The 22,047-nt window shown below is 37.7% G+C and overlaps 2 protein-coding genes across 2 annotated transcripts; one reads left to right on the top strand and one right to left on the bottom strand.

The window, feature by feature from the left end:
* Positions 1-485: 485 nt before the first annotated feature.
* Positions 486-11,922, top strand: susd5 (sushi domain containing 5). Its single transcript, XM_042011301.1, has 5 exons — positions 486-862; positions 1,925-2,102; positions 6,723-6,832; positions 8,549-8,737; positions 10,010-11,922. Exons 1-5 carry the CDS (start codon positions 775-777, stop codon positions 11,920-11,922), a joined length of 2,478 nt encoding a protein of 825 aa, XP_041867235.1. The 5' UTR covers positions 486-774.
* A 2,958-nt stretch (positions 11,923-14,880) lies between these two features.
* LOC121628316 (cartilage associated protein) lies at positions 14,881-21,846 on the bottom strand. Its single transcript, XM_041967335.1, has 7 exons — positions 21,100-21,846; positions 20,341-20,490; positions 18,010-18,181; positions 17,736-17,864; positions 17,503-17,648; positions 16,610-16,693; positions 14,881-16,094 (listed from the first exon to the last, which is right to left on the bottom strand). Exons 1-7 carry the CDS (start codon positions 21,559-21,561, stop codon positions 16,047-16,049), a joined length of 1,191 nt encoding a protein of 396 aa, XP_041823269.1. The 5' UTR covers positions 21,562-21,846; the 3' UTR covers positions 14,881-16,046.
* Between the last annotated feature and the right edge of the window lie 201 nt (positions 21,847-22,047).

Consider the following 22,047-nt stretch of genomic DNA (forward strand, 5'->3'; position numbering starts at 1 on the left):
AAGCATGAAATGGAAGTTTATACAGTGGTGCACCTCTGGATTATTTTAATGTATCTATAATATTTCTAAGGTTTGGACCATTGGCTGGACCAAACACAATCATTTTTTTTTCCTAAATCTATTTTCACAAACCAAAAAATTAATTGATTTTGCGGATAATATCAACAGAGTATGAAAACAAGAGCATTTCCTTGCAAGTCAATACATTCTAAATTAAGGACTTTACAAAGTTTTATAAGTACTTTATATTTTAATACTTCCTCCCATACATATTTTAACATTTTGGCTCACCACCTTTAAATCAATATGAGCAGGTGGAGCTGGGGGATATTTCACAGTCTTTCTGTAAAGGAGGAGTCCTGCTGTCCATCTCACCGCCCTCTAACCACCCTGAAGATTTTGAACCGTGACGTATTTACTAACGGGAGCACGCGAGTTTTCACACAGGTGCTTCATCTGCTTGCCAGTGCGACTATTTGGGAAGATAAACTGCGCCTCCTCGCTCTTCAGTCGCTTCAGCCGTTTTCTTTTTCCGCTGATATTCTCACTTGTTAACAAGAATACTTTCCTACAGCTCAGACGGTCTCTGCGTCCGGGAGAGGAAAATCAGGACTTTGCTCTTTATCGTCACTTTGACCTGCAAGTTTGTGAACTCAAGTTTTTTTAGACACATTTAGTCCACAGGACCAAAAAAAAAAAAAAAAAGGAAAGAAAAAGAAAAAGAAAAAAAGAAAAAGAAAAAGAAAGAAAAAGACAAAGAGAGAGAGAAAAAAGATGATTGATCAGTCTAACCTAAATGTCCAGTCTTTGCTCTTTGGATGCCTGGCTTGTCTTGTTGTGACCTCTGTTGTGAACGCAGATGGTAAGTGACAGTTATTGGAAAAAGATAATTCTGGGGGGAAAAAAACTATAGTAACTTGTTAAATGTGAAGTTTTTTCCAAAAACATCCATAAGCTTACCCTAAAATATTAAAGCAACTTGTGATGCACAAACTGTCAGTCAGAGCGCGCAGGTCGTTTGCCACGCACATTCTTATCTTTTGCGTTTCATGGTCATCTCCAGAGAATAATTTTCATACAACTTGTTTTTTTTTATTGTTATAACAATAACTCAATATTTACAATAAACACGTGGGTAAAACAGTCTTTATTCAATTTAATAAACCTGTGCGTAAAAGTTTAGTCTTATCTTGAGTTTTATCGGTCGGAGTTGCGCACAGACACTTTTACTCCAAACTTATGCATTTAGACATTTCTGTTAGACATCAGGCTTAGAGCGTGTTCTTGGTGTTTTGTAACACATATTAGTATGTCGATAAATTGGTAATGAAAGGGATAATATGCTGCTGTGAACCCATGTGTAGTTAAATACCCATCAGATGACGGTGGACAAAGCGCAAACATCTCATGCTGAGCTCTTCTCCAGAGACTCACACAACTATCCTTAGCACTGCAAAGAGTCACAAGTGTACTTCCAGCATGCTTTAGTCAAATATTATTCTTTCTCTTATAATGGTAAAAATTTATTTGTAATTTAGATTTTCTTTAAAAAAAAAAGAAGAAAAGGTTACTTTCATACACCTTACTGATTTTTCTCCATGTAAAATTGTAAAACTTTGTATGGAAATAAGTCAGAAACAAGAAAGTATCTGCTCATTTGTGTGTTTTTTTTTTGTTTTCTTTTTAATATCAAAATAAGTGCACTTAAAATATGACTGAAGATATATATAGTTAATGACAAAAGAAGACCATGATCAAAAATATATTTATATTTTATTACTAGATTAAGTTTTTACTCTGTGCAGATTCTACTTTAAAGACACTGACTGAATTTATACAGTAGTCAATAAACAATGAGATCCACTTTTTCCATACAAGAAGTTATTTGGCATTAGTTAGAGACTCCTTTGACTCCTCTCCTTAGGTCGAGTTTTTGTGTTGGACCTGAGGAACTCCTCCGGTGTGCAAGGCTTCAGGGATGCTGAGCAAGCATGCGCCTCAAAGCAAGCCCGCTTGGCATCAGTAGAGGAGCTCCGTCATGCTGTGATGGAGTGCTTCTTCTCTCAGTGTACTCGTGGGTGGCTCTATGGAGGCACAGTAGGGTAAGAAGAGAAGTATTTTTTCTTCATGGTTTTAAGAGGTGTGCAGCAAGACTTGAGATTTCTTGAGATGTCAGAGGTCATCTTAGTGTGTGTGCTTGTGCATGTTTGTTATGGAGATTCCTGGAACGGATGAAAGAAAAAGGAAGTAAAGGGAGCGGCAGCTTTAGAGGGAGCAGGAAGATAGAAGAGTGTCACATTTCAGGAGGAGAAGAGAAAAGGCAGAGAGGAAGAGATGGAGAAAGACTCCTCTGTTTCCTCCTGGAGGATGAGGGAATTCTGAGCCAGGGTGTCATGTCGACAAGTGCCTCCATTTACACTCCTCATCTCCACGGCAACATGACACACAGCTTTCATCACCAAGAGAAAGCAATAGACACACAGTTTGGGCCTGGAGGAAGCCAGGTATACTTCAGCTTAGATGGAGATGATTGGCAGAATGTGCCATGTTTTTCTGTGGCTGATAAGGATCTTTAACCCGTTATTGTAGTTTTAGTCTCCATTGTTCAAATTTAAGGCAGAAAGTCATGGTAACAAAGTTAATACACAGGTGTTTAGTGAGGTTTTCACCACTTTATTTTGCTTGATAGCTGCTATTTATTCTAATTTGTTATAAAAATGTATTATTTAAAAAAAATCTCCTTGAAACTTAAAAAAAGAAGTTATCATCATAGGTTCCTACATTTCATCCTCTCAGACATTTATTTATAAAAGTACTTTTCAGTCAAAAGTTAAATTTTTAATTGTGCTAATGCTAAAATATGCCAAAGCTTGTGTTTTTGTATAAACTAGGCTTAATAAGCTCTTGTAAGCAAACGACTTTCACTTAAAAGGACCCGAAAACATGACTCAAGAGGCAGACCACAAAACTAAATGTCAATTTTACTCATAAAATCAGGTTTAATATGCCAAAAAAGCAGGCAGGCAAACAAAAACAGAATGAGCTGTAATGAAACATGTTGTCTTGATAAGGTTCAAATAAAATGCAAAAAATTAATCTACAGTACATATAAGACTAGTTTGCCTACATTATAATTCAAAGTAATAACTATAAACGTTGTAAAACTGAGCCTACTTCAAATTCCATCTGCCCTGAAAATAAAAAATATCTGGTCAGAGGAAAAGCTGACACCTTTATTTACTCTGTTTTCTTCTCCTCTCTATGTGTCGCTCATCAGCTTTCACACTCACCCACCATGTTTCACAGTGTATCATCCTTCTTATGACTCTGTCAGGTGCTCCAGACCTCACCCCTGTCCATTTCTAATGACTCAGTAGAGTAGTGACAATGAACATGCTGAATGTGTTGAATTTCACATCATATATTCAGCTATCAGTTCTTCATTCATTTAGAAATGAGTATTTTACACAGTTTTTTACGTACTGAATCTGTGCAACACTGCTGACTGCCACTGAGAAGAAAAGTAGCAAAACTGATTGACGTGAAGCATGGGATTATTTAAAGCAACACGAATGAGATGACATAGAAATGGCCTTTCACTGTTAGTATACACATTATTCTTTTAATTGGCATTGTTTAAAACAACTCTATGAAGGAAACACAGTTGGTACTTTTCAAACCCAAAAAAGGGTCCTTAATGATTAGATTTTATCAGATTTTACTGAAGGACTGTTACGATGAAAAATATTCTCAGAAGGTTATAATCCTTCTGTGAAATGTTAAAGATGCTTTTGTATTTATTTTATGCCCCCACTATCATTTGCAGATGTGAAAGATTAGGCAGATGGAAGATGGGCTGACACAGTTGCAATGTAGAGTATAATATACATTTTTAAGGAGGTAAATAATGCCAATAATAAGATGGTTGTTAAGGAGTCACTAAACAGTAGTTTTTGGAGTTGTTGTGTGTATGATGTAGTTTAAGATAGAACCATAGCCATGTCTTATTGTTGCTTATCAGGACTGATTCATGTGTTCTGAGTAAGACTTGGAACACTTAACTTTGAAAGGCCCCATAGTTGGAATTACAGGGGAGCTAAAGGGAGCTCGGCTCCCCTAAATAGCCAATAAATTCCCCTAAAACACTCACCTGAGACACTTAGGGGGGAGCTCTAAAGATAATCCACTTTCAGGTTATATCTAATTTTATTTTCTATAAGGGTCCTGATGGTACTTAAATAAAAAGAATATCATTCATTTGTCAGCGTTATGCATTTATTCATTAAATACATAAAACTTTTCAAATGATCCATTAAGTTCACCAAGCAAAATGCTGGACATCTTCTCTTATATATTGAGATCTAGTGCCAAGGTCAGTTTCATACAATAGTTACCATGGCGACGGTGGACTAAATCAAGATAATGTACATTCTCCTAAAAAAAAAAAAAAGGCATAAAAGAGGCAACACAGTAGACAGCAGTGGTCTGGAAGGCGTATAAAAATAATGTGGCTTCTTCTTCTTTGTTCCTTTTGCTGGTTGCGTGTGAGCTATAGCATGCAAGAATGCCCCCACTGTTTCCAGTGGTCCTGCTCCATTTGTTACATCCGACTATGCATCTGCAAGCTCCCTGGAAAGAAATTATTACGTAAAGAAGACAGACAAAAGGCACTTTCTGCATGCATAAATGTATTTAACGTAGGGCATATTGAGGCTTAAAGTGTAAAATGTAAATACAGTAATATGGTAAAGTATAACATAACATGAAAATTCAAGGTCTTAACAACAATAGTGATTTTCCGATGTTAGAAAAATACAAAGAGAAATTTGTTTTAGAGTCCATGGAGCTGAGACGTGCACCACATGGACAACAATGTCTTGTGTCCAGACACTTTTTTGCTTAACATTCTCTCATTATAGGTTGAATAAATAGTTCTTCTTTCACATGCCTCCCTCTCACACACAGTTCTTAATGGTTTCAGTTTGGTGTTTTGATAGTCTTTGTTATCAGTGTTTTTCTTGGTGATTTCTGTTTATTTTCCTCTCAGTCTTTTGCCCTTATAAGCTAAAGTTAGCACGGCACACACATGCACAATGAGTCACAGTCTCTATCCGCTGCCAGTCAAATTCTTTCCAGGCTTTGGTTAGCTCACTTACACTCACACTTGCACACACATTGTCCTTCTTGGCCAGTATCTTTTCTAATGAATGCTTCTTTAACAAGAAGACCAATCCAGTCAGATATTAATGAATGAAGAGTGTGATCAATCTAATTTGAAATGACATTTTCCTACACAAGGTTGACTGTTGCAGATAGCTGCTATGGGAGCATTAATAGGCTTTTCTTAGGATGACAAATGAGCTTATACTAAAATAAAAATAAAGTATTTACTCAGTATGTTTAGCGTATAGATTATAATGCTTTAACACTATAACACTGCAGTTTTTAGGACATATTAAATCTACTATGTTATGATTATTTTAATGAAATTGGCTGTAATTTAAGGCATCCACCCCTCATGTGTCATTGTGACACATGCTACAGCTGCTGATACCGAAGCATATTTGAGCCATGATGCGTGTTCCTGGACCCTGATGTCATACTGAAATAATATTTGAATAAGCAGAAAATCAGGTGGTAACTATGAGACTGCTGCACTACTGTTTAAGTCTATGTGCTGTCCTGTTTCCTGTTCATAAACCAGAGCAGGAGTTCATACCCAGCTGTAATATTATGAAGCTTTTTCTCATGTTACATTAGGTGTAAAAGACTTGTATCCATAATCTAAAAGATGATAAAAGAAATAAAAGACTGACAAAACTATAAGGGTTACAAGATAAATCTGAAGGGTCCTGAGATGATTAATTAGAGAGAGATGGAGTAAAACCAAAGTTCTTTTAAGTTAATCTGTTACTATTTGGTTTCTTTCTTCATGAAAGTGTCTTTTTCCCATCCTGTGTATTTTTCCCATTAATAAGGCTATTATTGGTCTGTAAGTGTCATACTCACTTTGCACTTTTCATCTCAGTAGTGGAGATTAAGCATTAATTAAAGTTTTAAAACCAAACCCATCTCAACGCAGGCTCAGATATCAGACATACGCAGCCTGAGATGCAGAAAATTAAATGACCACATAATGTCTTTCTGAATTTCTTTTCCAAAGGTCATCTACACAAAGACATGATATAAACAGAGCGCTTTAGATGTGCAAAGTTACAGTAGTTATGCATCAGAGGTAATACGTAGCATATCTCCTCTCCCTGCATATAGAGTGTGGGCAAAAATTTCTCAACATAAAAATGGATAGCATTTGAATATAGGGGATGCTATCTTTTGCAATTAACATCATTAATAGAGTCAGAGATTTTTTGTATATATGGGACAAGGCTGAAAACCCATCTTCTGATCTTCATCAGGCCTTTGCAAAGGTAAATGATGAGCAGATGCGTTTTAAAATAGCAAATAACTTCAGAAAGGATATATATGCACAATAGTTAGATTCAATGAAATACAAAAGGAGTATTTGTTGGAGTGTTTTTGCTGTATTAGAAGTAAACACACTGTTTAATTTTGACCATCCTCTATGCTAGAGGTAGTGAAAAACTCAGTTGTAGGCCACTCAGTCTCATGTCACATTGTAATTAATGAGTGTTTTCATGTATTTCACTTGACATTGTGATATATTTATCATATGATATCTGATTCTGCTTATCTATTTATAGAACCACAGTGTGTAATGTTGTGGGCAGTTTATTGAAAGCAGTGGTTGTGAGGACAGAAAATGCTACAGAGGACATGACACACCTGGATGCCTTCTGCATCAAAGACAAAGGTCAGTAAACACTCAGAAATTCAGGTAACTTATAAATCCATAGACAAGGTTGGGAGTAGTGATAAGGATATAAATGAATAAGTGCTATGTTGGCAGTGTATGTGTGTAAGCTCTTCTCCTTGAGAGTCACATTAGTGTGAAACAGGTTGTGGTTGTGTGTTTAGTCCATCTTTCATCTTGCTCATAAATGTGCTTGTATGTCTGATATAACTTGATCCAGGCACATTTTAGTTTGTCACGGCTCATTTATTTTCACATTTAGTATTGAATGCTGTCGGATGGGGTTTCTAGCTCTCTCATAAACACTACAACAGAATTACTGTATTGTAACTGTTTTATTTAACCACAAACCACAGTACCTGACAGTGTTACGCATGCTTGATGTGCCAGCTCTGTTACGTTGCCTCACACTCACACTGATTGTGTCGATGTCATGCAACCAGATTGTACCTTGAGATCTTTTTAGACTAAACATAACATAAAATTAGTGTATTTGAACACTGTTTAAGGTTTAGTATGATTACTCTGCATAATTTGAGCAATATATACACTTGCTCTCAGCAACCACTTTATCACACCTTGTTACCTTCCACAGATACTTTGCTCCATATTGACAAAATAGCAACCATGTCACGTTCAAAGTCACTTAAATCCCCTTTCTTCCCCATCCTGATGCTTGCTTTGAATTTCAGCATGTTGTCTTGACCATGTCTACATGATTAAATGCACTGAGTTGCTGCCATGTGATGTGCTAAATAGCTATTTGTGCTAATTAGCTATTTGTGCTAACAAGCGATTGAAGTTGCTTACCTACACAAGCCCCTTCTGTATGTGTAATCCTACATATTAATCATATGTCAAAACTTTGCTAAAATGGCTAAATTATGAGCAGTGCTACTAGTGGTGCTAAGTAAAATGTTATTTGGAAGCCAAAGGAGCCAGTTGATCTAGCTATCTTAAAAGAGTCAAAGTTTCCATCATCAACACCTGTACAAACATCCTACAATGGAAAATCACACAGATCCACTTAATACTGGTAAATTAATCATACAGCTTCACAGCCAGGGGTATGATTGTGGCTTCAGTTATTGCTGTTGTGCATGGAGTCAAAGCTGTGCAACAAAAAATAAGTGCAAAGGAAAAATAAGGTTACTGAAAAAAGGGAATATGTTAAAGAATTTGACATGAAAAGGTTGTCGTACGAATCATGCAATTTTACTTTAAGGCTAATCTTTATCAATCAGGGACAAGGAAGTTTCCTTTGTTTCTCAAGTATCTGGTGTAAGTTGTTTATTTAAACTTTTAATATAATTTACCTTCACATTAGTATTTTTAAGCATTTTAAATGAATAAATCATCATATATTGTCACAAGAACATAATGAAATTACACTATTGTTATATTGCAAATATAACGATTAATTTTCTGTTATCATAAACCTTAGGAAAACATTTACACAACAGTATTATCTAGCAGGGTAAACACAGATTTGCAACACTTTTGTCTCTATGATGGAAGAAGCAGTGAATAAAATTCTTGTTTTGAAATAAGTATTGATTCTAATGAGGGTAAATACATCAGGCAAAAATGTCTGCAACAGGAAAATTAGTTATATTCACTATATTAAACCTGTCCTCTAAGAACATTAACAAGCATCTTAAAAAAATAACATTCTTACTGTTTATTGCAATTAAAATGTCACTTTGTGGTTTGCAGGCCTGCCTTGTGGAGACCCTCCTTCCTTTCCTAATGCTATTTTGCAGGAGCACTCTGGGTTTGAGATGGGAGATGAGCTGGTGTACACATGTGTCTCAGGATATGTGATGCCAAGTGGAAACACCGCCTTCAGCCTGCTGTGTGACAGCTGTGGGGAGTGGTATGGGACAGTGCAGATTTGTGTCAAAGGTAATAAGGTTTTTGAATGTTTATGTTAACTTGCAGAAATAGAAATGTTGGAAAGTAAAATGCTTTGCCTTTACTTTCCATTCTTCAAAGCTTTTAAGTACTTGATTCCAGGCTCTTGTAAAACAGAGTCTTAGTAGTGAGTTGGAATAAAAATGGCTGCCTTGACACCTTACTGTGACATGCCATAAAGTGGCCATGTTGATTGAGGAGGGATAAAAGGTGTGAGAGCAAACGGCCTGTATGGATGGTTAATTGACAGAATCATAGTTTGTCTTCTAAAGTTGTGGTTCTGTCTATATGTAAGGACTTTGAGCCACAACTAGAAAAAAATCCTGCTACTGTAACCTACATGGTCTCTAGAGTTTTCTTGCAATAGTGATAAACAATTAAATCAATTACAACCCATCATCCTGTGTCACAAAGTGAACTCAAAGAGAACAATTAACTTGTTTTAAAATCATAAAGATTTTCTAAATGACTAATGTCTTGATGGTTATTTGCTAATTATCTGTTCTAATTAAACAGTCTGCAAATTACCTATGTATGTCTATTGTTTTATGTTACCTGTAACATAAAACAATAAACTACACACACACACACACACACATATATATATATATATATATATAGTTTTTCTACTTTCAAGCTCTTTGCTCTCGGTGTCTGCCCAAGGCTGTGTAACAGCTCATCAGATCGAACCCACAAAAGATCAGAAACCTCCCGATCAGATAATTAAGATTTTATTATAACTGAGGCAGGTGTTTCTAAAAAGCAATGTCTGGCTCTGGCAGCTGGCTCTCCAGTGGAAATGATGAGATCTTTGCAGGGATCCTCTCAAGCAAGCTGACAGACAACAGGTGGACAGGTGATAATCTGAAATGCAAACTGGACAGTTAGCAGGGCTCAAATACTTCAACTCAGATAGGGAATTCCTAGAGGTGTTCCTTTCCATTCATCCAACCAGGGAAGACAAGCTTGGCCCAGAAACCAAATCTGATCTGATAGAACAATCCCCCCCCCCCCCCCCCCCCCCCCCCCCAAAAAAAAACAACACAAAAGACAGGCAGTCATTACAAAGCTGGGGCTTTAATTTAAAATAACAGTTTAAGCACGTCAATGCTTTATTTCTTAACTTGAACCTACCTTTTTTTTTTTTTTTTTGCAACCATTTTCTTTCAGAATATGAACCATATGGAACCAAACTGTTCTTAATGTTTTCTTTAAATTGATGTAGCTTTTAATCATTTATTTGCTTCATCTGTGTCCCTGTAGATGAGCTGGAAAGCCATGTTGACTATGAGGACAAATTCACAGACTCCTATGAAGAAGCAGACCGTGACCATGAGAGTCTAGAGGAGGCACAAGATGAGATGTCAGAGGAAGCATATGATGGGAAGAGGAGCATGGAGCAGCAGGAGAAAATATTCAATGTTAAAGTACAGCAGAGGCATCATGAGCCGCATGGAGGGCATGATGTGGAAGGAAAGGTGACAGAGAATATCAGAGCACTTGAAGGGACGGTAGAAGGAGCAACAAACCAGGAATCTGCTTTTGAGGATTTCACCAGCCGTCCGAGGTGGGAGGAGGAAAGGATCGGGTTAGTCACTGTCGATGTAGCTGCAGCCACAGAGGAACCCGTCTCTGTTCTGTCTCAAAAACATATGTTCTGGTTTCCCCCTGAGGCATTCCCAGAAGAGGAACCTCCTGTCTTCACCGACTCTGTCACACAGAATCCTGCCACACAGATAACACAGAGAGCCTCTGGAGGCCAGTCTGAGGAAAGTAAAGAGCATGAGAGCCAGGAGAAACGTCGCCATCCAATCCCTATTGATGTTGATGATCATGATGATGAGCCAGAAGCCAATGATAATCATGAACATGATAATGATGACAGAGATGAAGACAACAGCCGTCATGATGACCTAGACATCCATAATGACGACCATTATGATGATCAAGACGACGTCGACAGTCATAGTCAGGAAGAGGACCATGATGATCATGTAAAGCGCCCAGCTCAGCATGGTGATCTGGATAGACAAGACCGCTACAAAGACCATGATGATCATTATGACATGGGTGAAAATGAGGAAGACCGTGATCGCATTCGATATGGCAGCCAGGAGTACGACGATAGAGATGATGCTCATGATGAACACCAAAGCTACGAGGATCATGATAATCCAATAGATGATCATAGCGATGATGACGGAGAACATCCTGATGGTTCTGAGGAACATCAAAACCATGATGACCATGACAGTGATGACGATAAAGACCATGATATTGATCATGATGATCATGATGATCACGATGATCACGAACACAAAGACGACGAACTTTACGACAATCATGATAGCCACGAGGATGATGATCATTTGTATGCAATCATTTCAGGTGCCACAGAGGGGCACCAGAACATCACTCAGAGGGTGCCAGGAGGCAAGGGCACCAAGGATGAAAGTTGGCTGGATGGCTATCCTGTTATCCTGGAACAAACTGAAAATGGTAAAGCCACAACAGGTCAAACAGGACCAGTGGATGGTAAGAGTGTTGTCAAGACAACAGATAGACCCAATGAGGTGGAAATACGTAGACCAGTTCCTTACACCAGCTCACCAGACACACATGAGTCTCCCACTAAAGCACCCAAACTAGATCACAAGATGGTGGAGGAGGTGAAGCCAAGCTTCACTGGATCTCCTGCTGCCTCCCCTGACCATTTACAACCTTCAGACACTCCCTCATACTCCGACACCCTAGATTATGACACACAACAGGCAGCTCCCACCCACTCCTGGCTGGATGATCTCACCGAGCACCCCTTCCTGGATCATGGGCCAGCTCCTCCAGTGCAGGATGATGACATCTTCAATGGAGTGATAGGGGAGCACACAGTACACAACCTGCCTGGTGAGACTGGTGAGAGGGGTGAGGCAGAGGGAGAGATGCGTGAGACCATTTGCGTGGGTGAGGACTGTCCCCCTCACCCTCCGAACCCCTCTAGTCAAGGTCCCAAAGTGGCAGCCATAATTGTGGCATTGTGTGCTGTTGCCACAGCAGTCATCATTGGAGTTTGGTGTTACCGACGGCAACAGCAGAAGAGCTCCATGTATGAGATGAATGGGAAGGGCCAAAGTCAAACCAGACAGGGCCAACAGATAGAGATGCAGCAAAAAGTTTAGGAGATGGTGATGAGGATAATGATAAAGGGCAGAGACATTCAGGACGGATAGGTGGATTCAGATAAATATGGGAGTAACGCACAGTTCTTTTTCTTGTGGACGCTATTGAAGATGTGAAGAGTTTGAATAGGCATGAACAGATAACTCGCACCGGCTCTGTTTCAAAGAGCAAAACCTGGCAGTGCAAACAGAAAATATTGTGAAACAGGAAGACTTGATAATGAAATTCAAGTAAAACAAGATAAGAGTTCCCTCATCTTTCAGTTCTAAATACCCCTTTGTTGTACCTATCAATTATATTGAAAGCTCTTCATCTTGTTGGACACATTAATGAGCTGTGCCTCAACTCCAGAAACTAAAAAAACGATTTTTAACCATGTAGGAAAACCACAACAGAAGGCCTGTCTGCCTGAATATATGAACTAAAGAACCTTTAAAACATTTGGACATTGTGGTAAAGATTTTCTGTCACTTTGTTGTTATTTCTGTTGACATCATTGAGTGCTCTTTTTTATGCTTGATGTTAATTGTTCTATTTTTCAGTGTCAATAATTTTTCTATTATTATGTTTTTGAAAACTTCATTCCTCTTGTTAAACAACAGGAGTTCTGAATTACATTATATGTCAAGCCTTCACAGGCAATTAAGGCTTCTGGTCCAAAGGAAAAGAAAAATTATGACAGTTAGATGAGATGATAATGAACGGTAGAACTGAGGGCAGACAGAGAAATTAAGAGGTTAAAAGGTACTGTGTGATGGGAGAACATTTTTTTCCTCTGTGGATTTTGACAGTCAGCTTGTGAGACATATAGAGGAATCCAGGCCGCAGACTCAGCCATTGCATATGTGTGATAAGGAGGGTGTGTGTGTGTGTGTGTATGTGTGTGTGTCAGGTTTTGTGCAGTTTGCAGCGGTGTTTTGTGTTTGAAGTGCAACTAAGGAACCTGAGAGGCATTCAAACCAACCAGATTAAACACGATGGTGCTGCCATGGCAACAGAGAATCAAACCCTCATATGTTAAAGTTTCAGCTTTTAATCTATTTATAGGAATCTAATATATTTTGTTTTTATTTCTTTCTTTTTTTTATAGTAGTCATGACTTTGAATCAGCTCATGACATTTTACATAGATGCTCTGACACTGCCAGCATTTCATAGACAGAAAGACACAAGATAAAGTCTTTTAACCTGTCTTACAGGCAGCTGGCAACAGTCTGGTCAAGCATAATAAACTAACCAGAAAGTGGTGCTTACTGGAAACTCTTGTACGACATGGCCGACAAGATACAGTGTACCTCCATTCATGTTTTCATACAGGCTTGTTCCAGAGAGGCAGTGGCAGCTACTTAACATCTCCCAAGTTCTTGGTACGTTGTGGCCCTTTTATCAGGGCAGTGATAAAGCATGTTAAATCTGACGGTGTTAAAATGATCACTGTGTCTTAGCCTAATTTAAAAAGTGTGTTTGAACATCGTTTGGTGTAAAATCAGTATTTGTTTTGGAGTTAGTCTCTTGGTCAAGTGCAAAACCCATATAACATCATACCTTCAGGTTTTTATGTATCAGTTGATTATTCTTTTATCTTCTGTCATGTCTCTTTTTTATTAACTGAATGAGTAGTTACAAAGGCTCTTCTGGTGGGAGCTATAGGAATTTTAGGGGTTTATTTAATGTCTGATTGATAGAGTAGCCCTGTAAGGCAAATGAGAAAAAACAGTTTCTGATAATCTGTTTTCTTGGTTTGAGCTGTCCTAAATATAGGATTTACATGTAGAAAATAAATAAATAAAAGTTTAGCAGGGATAGTACTTTTTTTTTTTTTTTACTCTTTTTCTTTTTAAAAACAAATTCATTCTTGCATTGTGAAAAAGGAACTAAAAAAAAAAAAAAAAAAAAAAACACGCTGGATGACTTTCTGGTTTTTTTTTTTTTCAATATTTTTATTTCACATGTGAGAAAACAATTTGGACCTGACTTCAGGAAATACTTTCACTTTCCTATCAGAACTTCCAGTCATGAGCTATGTGATCATTTCTTGCTTGTTTCTTTGGTTAGAAATCAGTTACCTGCATGAACTTGGTTTAGTTTCATACCCTGCCATAAGAACATAAAATGTATTCACCGTGTACTGTAGTTTTCCATGATTGTGTGATATTTGTCATTTTTTCTTTACTGTGTAAAATGTTTAAAAGGAATTGTTTAATATAGAAACTGACATTTAAAAAGTGCAAATGTAAATAAATTTGAATAGGAATTAAATAGTTTAAATCCCAGAAACAAACTTTGTAATTTTAGAAATGCTTAGAAAAAAAACTGCAGCAAGTGAATTTCTTGTAATTGTTGTTAAAAGTGAGTATAAGAGAGGGTGTCATCATTACTGGTCACTTTTTTTTCCTTTTTTGTTTCCAAGTCAAGCCTCCTCAGTTCTATTAAAAAGCACTTTTATTACAGTTATTTAAAACTTGGGTGTGAAGGATATGATTTGTTGCATTTGACACAGTGTCTTTCCCAACCTGACCTAATTAATATTTTTATGTTTCTGTAAATAAGAATCTATGATTGTATTAACTTGCTATATATACTGTAGTGCTACTGGTGAGAGGGAAATTAGTGTTTTCTCACAGAGACAGCAAAGCTAGGATGATATCAGTCATACTCCTTCACTGTCAGTAAGAAACTCTGCTGCTTTTTTTTTGCAACACTGTTAAGTACTGTCCCGACCAAACCATGCTTTAGATAATTAGGAACTTATTTTTCTGATCATACAACACATATTTCACACAATCCATGCCTAAAGATCATCTGCAACTTCACATTTAGGCTTTTTAAAATCATTACTGCTCAGTTTTGTGCTGAACTGCTGACTCATTTAACAGATTACATCCTGTTTAACAGCCTTGTGTGTTAGTTGTTCTCTAAGACCCAATAAACATATAAAACATGTTGGGTTTTTTTTGTTTGTTTGTTTTAACTGTGGTTTTCTGTTTTTATTAAGGATGAAACTGTTATGGTCGTGCTTTACATCTGCACTGGTTTTTGAGTAAACAACATCTTAGGACAGGGATCTCAAACTCTGGTCCTCGAGGGCCTCTGTCCTGCAAGTTTTAGATGTTTCCCCACTGCAACACACCTCATTCAAATTAAACTGATCCAACAACTTGTAGTCAAGTTCTGCACAATAACCCATTAATTTGAGACAGGTGTGTTGAAGCAGATAAACGTCTAAGGACAGTGGCCCTCAAGGATCAACGTTTGAGAGCACTGGACAATCGTCCTTCCATTAAATCAGTTTAATCCGTTTATCAGCTATTACATGTTTCTTTTTTTTTCCAAAAATGCCCAAAAAGATGAGAATATGGAAAATTGAAAGGCAAAGTTTGGGCAGTGAAGAAGTCATAAAAGAGACAGAAGACAGGGAGAACACAGACACAGTAACACAGAGGGAACGTTCTGCTGTGGGTTTTCAACACCACCGTGTGACAAACTGCACAGAGACTCAATGTTCAAACATTTTTAAACAAGTCAGTGTTTTCTCTGAATGCCTCGGCTCAGCTCTCCCATCACATCCTGCTGTCCTCTTTCTGTGATTTTTTTTTCTATTAAGTCTCTTGTTAGAAATCAATGGACTAAAACAGAGAATTAACAGATGAACTAATCCTTTAAGGCATTTTTAAAAGCATGGAAATTGAAACAGTAGTTCTTACAAGATATACCTCTCATTTGTGTTTGAATGGGAGGAAGGGCATTTATATTTCAGCATATTTCATGTGGACCAAACAGTAATATTTCAATAATATTACTTAATAATTATTAAAAAAAAAAAAAAAAAAAAACTTTTTTTGTAAAAAACCTCAGAAAAATCACACAGTGGATCAACAGTTAAGGAACAAATTCATAAAACAGTGAATTAAAAATAAAATCTGTCCTTAATATCAATGCTTTTAAATCAGTGACCTCTCTGTTCAGTCAACACAGACACTGAACAAGATATTTAGAGCAAAAATTACTAATCAGAAACAATATTCAGGATAATTGTGATCAAATAAACACTCTGGAGAATCCCAATAAATACAAACGTGTGGAATGTTTTGCCATTAGTGTTTCAGTGTTTCGGCAAACATGGGCTATTCATCCTCGTCCAGGAACTCATCTATAAACTCCACCACCTCCCCCTGTGGACACACATAAAAACCAGCTTAGTCGGGCCTGTTTGGATTCAGACTGTGTGATCAGATATCCTCCCACTCACATGTTCAGTGATTTCTCATATCATGCATTACCAACGAGATTAAAGCCAAAAACAGAGTGACATTCATCACATACAACCTGTAATCGTAGTTTATAGCAGGGTTGCCCTGATAGCCACTTGGACTGCATCAAAATAATGTCAATAAGTGCTGTGTCATGCTGCCACCCCATGCCTGTCTGTGATATTGCAGCCTTATAAACACTGGGTACATTGTGCTGCAGGCTGTCATGTGACCAGACTGAATAATCCAGGGTTTTTCCATAAAATCAACAAGGCCAGAGCCAATGAGAGACATCATTAACTCAATTCATAATCTAACCAATTTTTACAAGTAGCCTGTTTCCTTTTATATTTTCCTTCATCTTAGCAACAACCCTGCTGGCTGAGAGCATCCTGTGACACACTCACTCATAAAAATATGTAAACATAGGCACACACCTCATCATCACTTGACAGCCGCTGCTTGGAGAACTCCAGCATCTGTAGCTGCATGGTGGTTTGATTGTAGTACCGCACTGCCTCCTGCAGCAAACACACACACACACACACACACACACACACAATGATAATGTACAAAAAAATGATAAGGAATGTAAAAACAAGAACATGAGGCATAAATAAAATGTTTTACATTTTTTCAAAATGCACTTATTTGCGTCTTTAAGAAAATTAAAAGTAAGAAAATCACATGAAACTAAACTTAATTATTTCTGAAGCTACAACCTGCTTCACTATAATGAGTTACTGTACATTTACTGCAGATTTACTGTAGATTTTATATATACACATGAAGATAATGACATTAATAGTTAAATATTTGTCACATGTGCAAAAATCAGAAGCTTAAAATACCAAGTTAACCATTAACAGTAGATTACTGTAACATTTTATCATTATACAATATTATATTTTTTTGTCCATTAGTCATCTTTACAACAAGGAATCACTAGTAAGGATCTGTTCAATGAGCAACACAGCTACACATGTGGGTAGTATCCCCAAAAAATGTGTAAGTACACATTTATCTGAGTTAATCATTCCACAAAAGAATTATTCTTACAAGTTATACTTCACAATGGTGACTAAACAAGCTTTCCAGTTATCTATAATACAGATAAATCAAAGGGGAAAAACAATCAACCAAACATTCATTTTTTTACTTTTTAGGTCAAGTTAAAAATTTCCAGGCAAAGAAATTATAAAAAAGACTCACTAAGAAAAATTAAAGTTATATTTTGAATCATTTATGTGGGGAAAGCAATCTCTGTAACATCATACATGCTTCTAACATAGATTTGAAAGCTTTGGCTGAATGCATCAATATAACTCACTGATCTGGGGAGGAAATCCTCTTCTGTCAGGCCCCACTGGTTTTTGTGGTACTTGTAGTAGGCCACATTGTTCCTCATAACTTCATCACTGGGGTCAAACAGCATGTAGCTAGCTGCGCATGGCACCGCGTTCTTCAGGTCATTCACTAAAAGCATAAAAATGAACATTTTAATCCAGCAAATTTTCTTGATAAAACACAAACGCCACAAACCCTGGAACTCCGGCTACTCACATTTGTAGTAGGCAAACTGCAAGTAATGGTACATGGTAGCCACAAACTTCTCAACGACAAAGCCTCCAACAACAGGCGTCAGGTCACTTTCACACCTCACCTTTCTCTCAAGGACTTCTATGTAATGGTCTGGAAAAAAATGAAAGCGCAACATGCCATTTCTTCTGAAAATCTGACAAGTTTGCATATAATATGATTTTAAAAATATACTTAGTAGAAGACAGACGAGATAGTGGCACAATCAGAAACGCACGTGAAACAGACATGAACTGACCAGCTATTGAGGGGTAGAAGTCTTTAAAGTCTTTGACGTCCCTTGGACCCTCAGATGCAGCCAGACACTCATCATAGACCTTGAAGAAGTCCCTCAATGCCAACTCCATGTCTGACACCGAGGTACGGAAGTTATCCCCATTATATGCCCTCACTGCACGCACAAACAAGGTCTGGAACGCAACATGATGAAAACACAACTGTAACTGTATTCATTTATTGGCAAATTCAACACTTTTTAAATAGATAGATATTTTTACTATTATGTTAGTCTAATTAGAAAATAAGAACAATTCTGTAAACCATAAAAGATGCCAAAACATATCAGTAGCTTGCAGAGATTGTGTTTAGGATACATGATCTGTAGTTGAAAAGGAGCACTAGCAACAAAAACAACAAACACCAGAACACATTGGATTTTGTAATGTGAAAGAAAAAAGGTACAGGGTGCCTGACCAACATTGGGCAAACTTATGATGCTAAAAAGCCAGTTTGACCTACAAGGCACAGGTTGCTATCATATTAGCACACTCCTGGAGGCCATAACAAGATCAGTTTGTGTGTGTGTTTAGGAATATTTATGGGTGTGGGTCAGAAAATATCCAAACTAAAGAGCATATTATCACAGCTTTAAAGCCCTGGTCATGATTACTGGCATCCATGAATAATAATATATATTGATAAACCATAACTTTATGTTTGTTATTGAATAGGTGAGATTTTTTTAGCCAAAACAGCTGTGACATGTCAAGACATGGCATCTGCTTCATTGCCAAAGCTATGCTGTTGTCTTTGCCACAAGACATAAGGTGCAAATTTGAATGCAAAGTCAACACATTGTACTCGTTCTTGAACCATTTTTGCAGTTACCTACTAAAAGAGACCACTAGCACCAAGGAATACTGTAGAGGTCAGCAGCACTGCTCTCTTGCTGCCTCATATATCCTACCTATAGGCCGGTGTCATTAGAATGAGATAATCAGTGTTTTTCACTTGATCTGTGAGTAGTCTTAATGTTACGGCGGCTCTATGCGTATTCGCTTGCTTGTGTTAACTGTCTTTCACTCATTTAATTAGTTGTTTCTCTACCTTACACTTAAGTGTAACAGTTCAAATCAGGGTTCCTCTTTAGGTGCTCACACCAATGTTTTGTGTAAATTAGACCTCAATTGCCTCACTTGACTGTAGTTGATGATAAAATTCTACCTTGTGTAAAAGCTTTTGGGTGTGATGAGGAGTAAAATCTCAATAATGTTTCATAAAAAGAAGACAAACAAATCAGAATTTCTACAGAAACAGATACATATTAACCAATTCTATAAAATTGTATTTTTCAAGGTTACTAAACAAACTATTTTTTAACAATAGTGAAAAAACACAAACATAGAATTGACTGTATAATAACACAATGATCAGCACCCTACAATAATATGTCTGCAGAACCTTTACAGTGACACTAAATGTTGGAGTTTTTTGCATCTGTCTGGTGATAGTCTCTGATGTACATTTAGGCTCTTTAAAGTTTGCAGGAATCCTTATTTATCTGACACTGGGTAATACATTTTGCTAAAAGAAAAAATAAATACAAAAACATTTGGTAATCTGTTCTTTGACACATGTGAGGCTTCCAGAACTAAAAAAAAAAAAGCAAAATGACTCCACAGCATGAAAGAACCTCCACTGTGTTGGGCTGTATTTACCTACACATAATCTTATCTATACTCCCAATGTGGCCTGCGCTGTCCTCTGTGTCCACAGAGCAATAATCCAGAAAGGTTGGCTGTGACAGTTCCTGCAAACATGTCTTTTATGCCTTTCTTTTTATACCTTCAGGAAACCGTAGTCTTCGCTTACAAAGCCACACATGATTATGCCTTGTGTGGTACAAACTGAAACCACGACTCCGGATTGTTCTAGTTGAGCCTGGAAGTCTTCAAATATCTGCATGCTGTCAAACTTTCCTCTTACCACCACATCAAATAAGCATCTCACAAATTTTAAAACTAAACCATCACAAACTATTGAGGAAGGGATTTCACTGTGTTTAGTAAAAGCCTTTAAAATAGTATGTTTTCTTTTTTTAATAAATGCATCACTGAGTTGTCTTCAACATTGTGCACTGGATCAGTTGATAGTTTATATTATGTGAGGAGCAAAGTCAAATTAAGTACTCGTGCACCAATAATTGGGTATAATTGTTATATTTTTATCGACATTTTATCAAAATCTTCTAATTTTACAGAATGGGCTCTTTTGCATTTATTTGAGGACATTATAAATCATACTTATGATTTAGGGGTACATATAACGATGACCTGGTCTGTGTGTGTACCTCATATGATTTGGTCTCCAGGTCTTTAAGGTGTTCTTCTGCTCCAGGCAGACTCTTGTAATAAGCCATGTTCCTCTGCATCATCTCATCATCTGGGTGCTTCAGCAGGAAGGTGTGAGCAGCAGACACTGCCTTCGCCAGGTTGTTTGACTGGGGCACAAAACAACAAAAGACATTTCACAACAAGTATATATTTTTGTGGATTTATTTTGTAATTGATAAATAAAGACAGCCACATAGAAATATGCTGGTAGCACTATATGGCATACACAACTCTATAAAGTAACCTAAATATTTGTAAGAGATTAGATGGTGGAAAATGACTCAATGTAAATCCATAAACCCAATAAAGCTACAGATTTCGTGTTTTTGAGGAACAATTAACAATTCATCTATTATTAAGTTGCCCTTTTTGTCACTCACTCATTACCTATCATTTGTTTTCTTTATACTTAAAGAGGTCAAAGCAAATATTCTGTTTACATTCGTATACCTCCTAAATGTATCAGGCATTAGCATAGGTTTTCATTTGTGTTTTAATCTCTAAACTAACTGGGATTTGCGCCATACCTTGTGCTTCCGTGGCACACAGCTGACGTCAGGACGCTTTAATGAAAGATTTACTGCTCTTGCTTAAATATATAAAATTGTGGGCTTATGGATAACAATTATAAAGTCCTGTAATGCTTTAATGTTTTATGTAAAGCATTTTGTATCGTCCTGTACGTTAAATATTCTATACAAATAAACTTGCCTTACCTTGAAGTAGGCATACTGGAGGTATCTGTACGGCTCTCTACGCTCAAATTCCTCTACGGTGTCCCGGCTGGGCATGGTCTGTCTGAAAGCTGGCAGCCCCTGTTTGCAGCGCTTCAAACATTGTGCCCTTTTCATCACGTTCCCAAAAGCCCGCAGCTCTGGAAACTCTGCAAACTTCTGCTCGTCGTCCAGTCTGACGGAGCTGCAGTTCAGGTTGCAAAAGGCCTCGCTGTCCCGCAGCAGCCGATAAAGTCGCAGAGACACCTCCATGTACTCCACCGTCTCCTGCCACTTCTCCCCGGTGTACTGATCCAGTGCGTACTTGTAAGCGGACTCTAAAGGCATCAGTTCGTGCCTTGGGAAGCTCCTGAAGCTGTATTTTTCATACTGAGAGTCCACTGCGGAGACGAAAAAGGCGACTAACAACGCAGAAAAGACACAAGAAGACGTGAAGGGTGCCATTTTTTTCAACTTTGTGTCGGATGGGATGATCCCAAACTGTCGGTGCGTGGGGGTCTCTGGGACCGCCTCAACTTCGACCACGTATCCGGACAAAGCCTCCCCTCCCCCGGGCACAAAGGAGGAATAGTTGCTCAGGGATGTGGAGCAACTGGAGCTGCTCCTCCCACTAAATCGCAAAGTAAATCACAGCTGCTCTCTGGTTTTATATTGTAATAATGAAGTGAAATTTGCCCTTTTGTACCGTTCTGTGGAAATTCATGTGATAACTCAGTCATGGAGCAAAGCAACTTTTCCCATTTCTACTGCGTCACAGACCCTAGTTAAGTTTTTCTTTTCTTTTCTTTTTTTTTTTTTTTTTTTTACTTCAAACCCGATTCTTCCCAGTCACTACTAATTAAGCCCCTGTTGAGAGCGTCCCTCCCACTCCCACTGCCACGTAGGAACATTCCTGCTCGATATGCCCCCTCCATAAGACCTGAGTAACAC

This window comes from Melanotaenia boesemani, chromosome 17 (genome assembly GCF_017639745.1).
Source record: "Melanotaenia boesemani isolate fMelBoe1 chromosome 17, fMelBoe1.pri, whole genome shotgun sequence".
In the NCBI taxonomy this organism is placed as follows: domain Eukaryota; kingdom Metazoa; phylum Chordata; class Actinopteri; order Atheriniformes; family Melanotaeniidae; genus Melanotaenia; species Melanotaenia boesemani.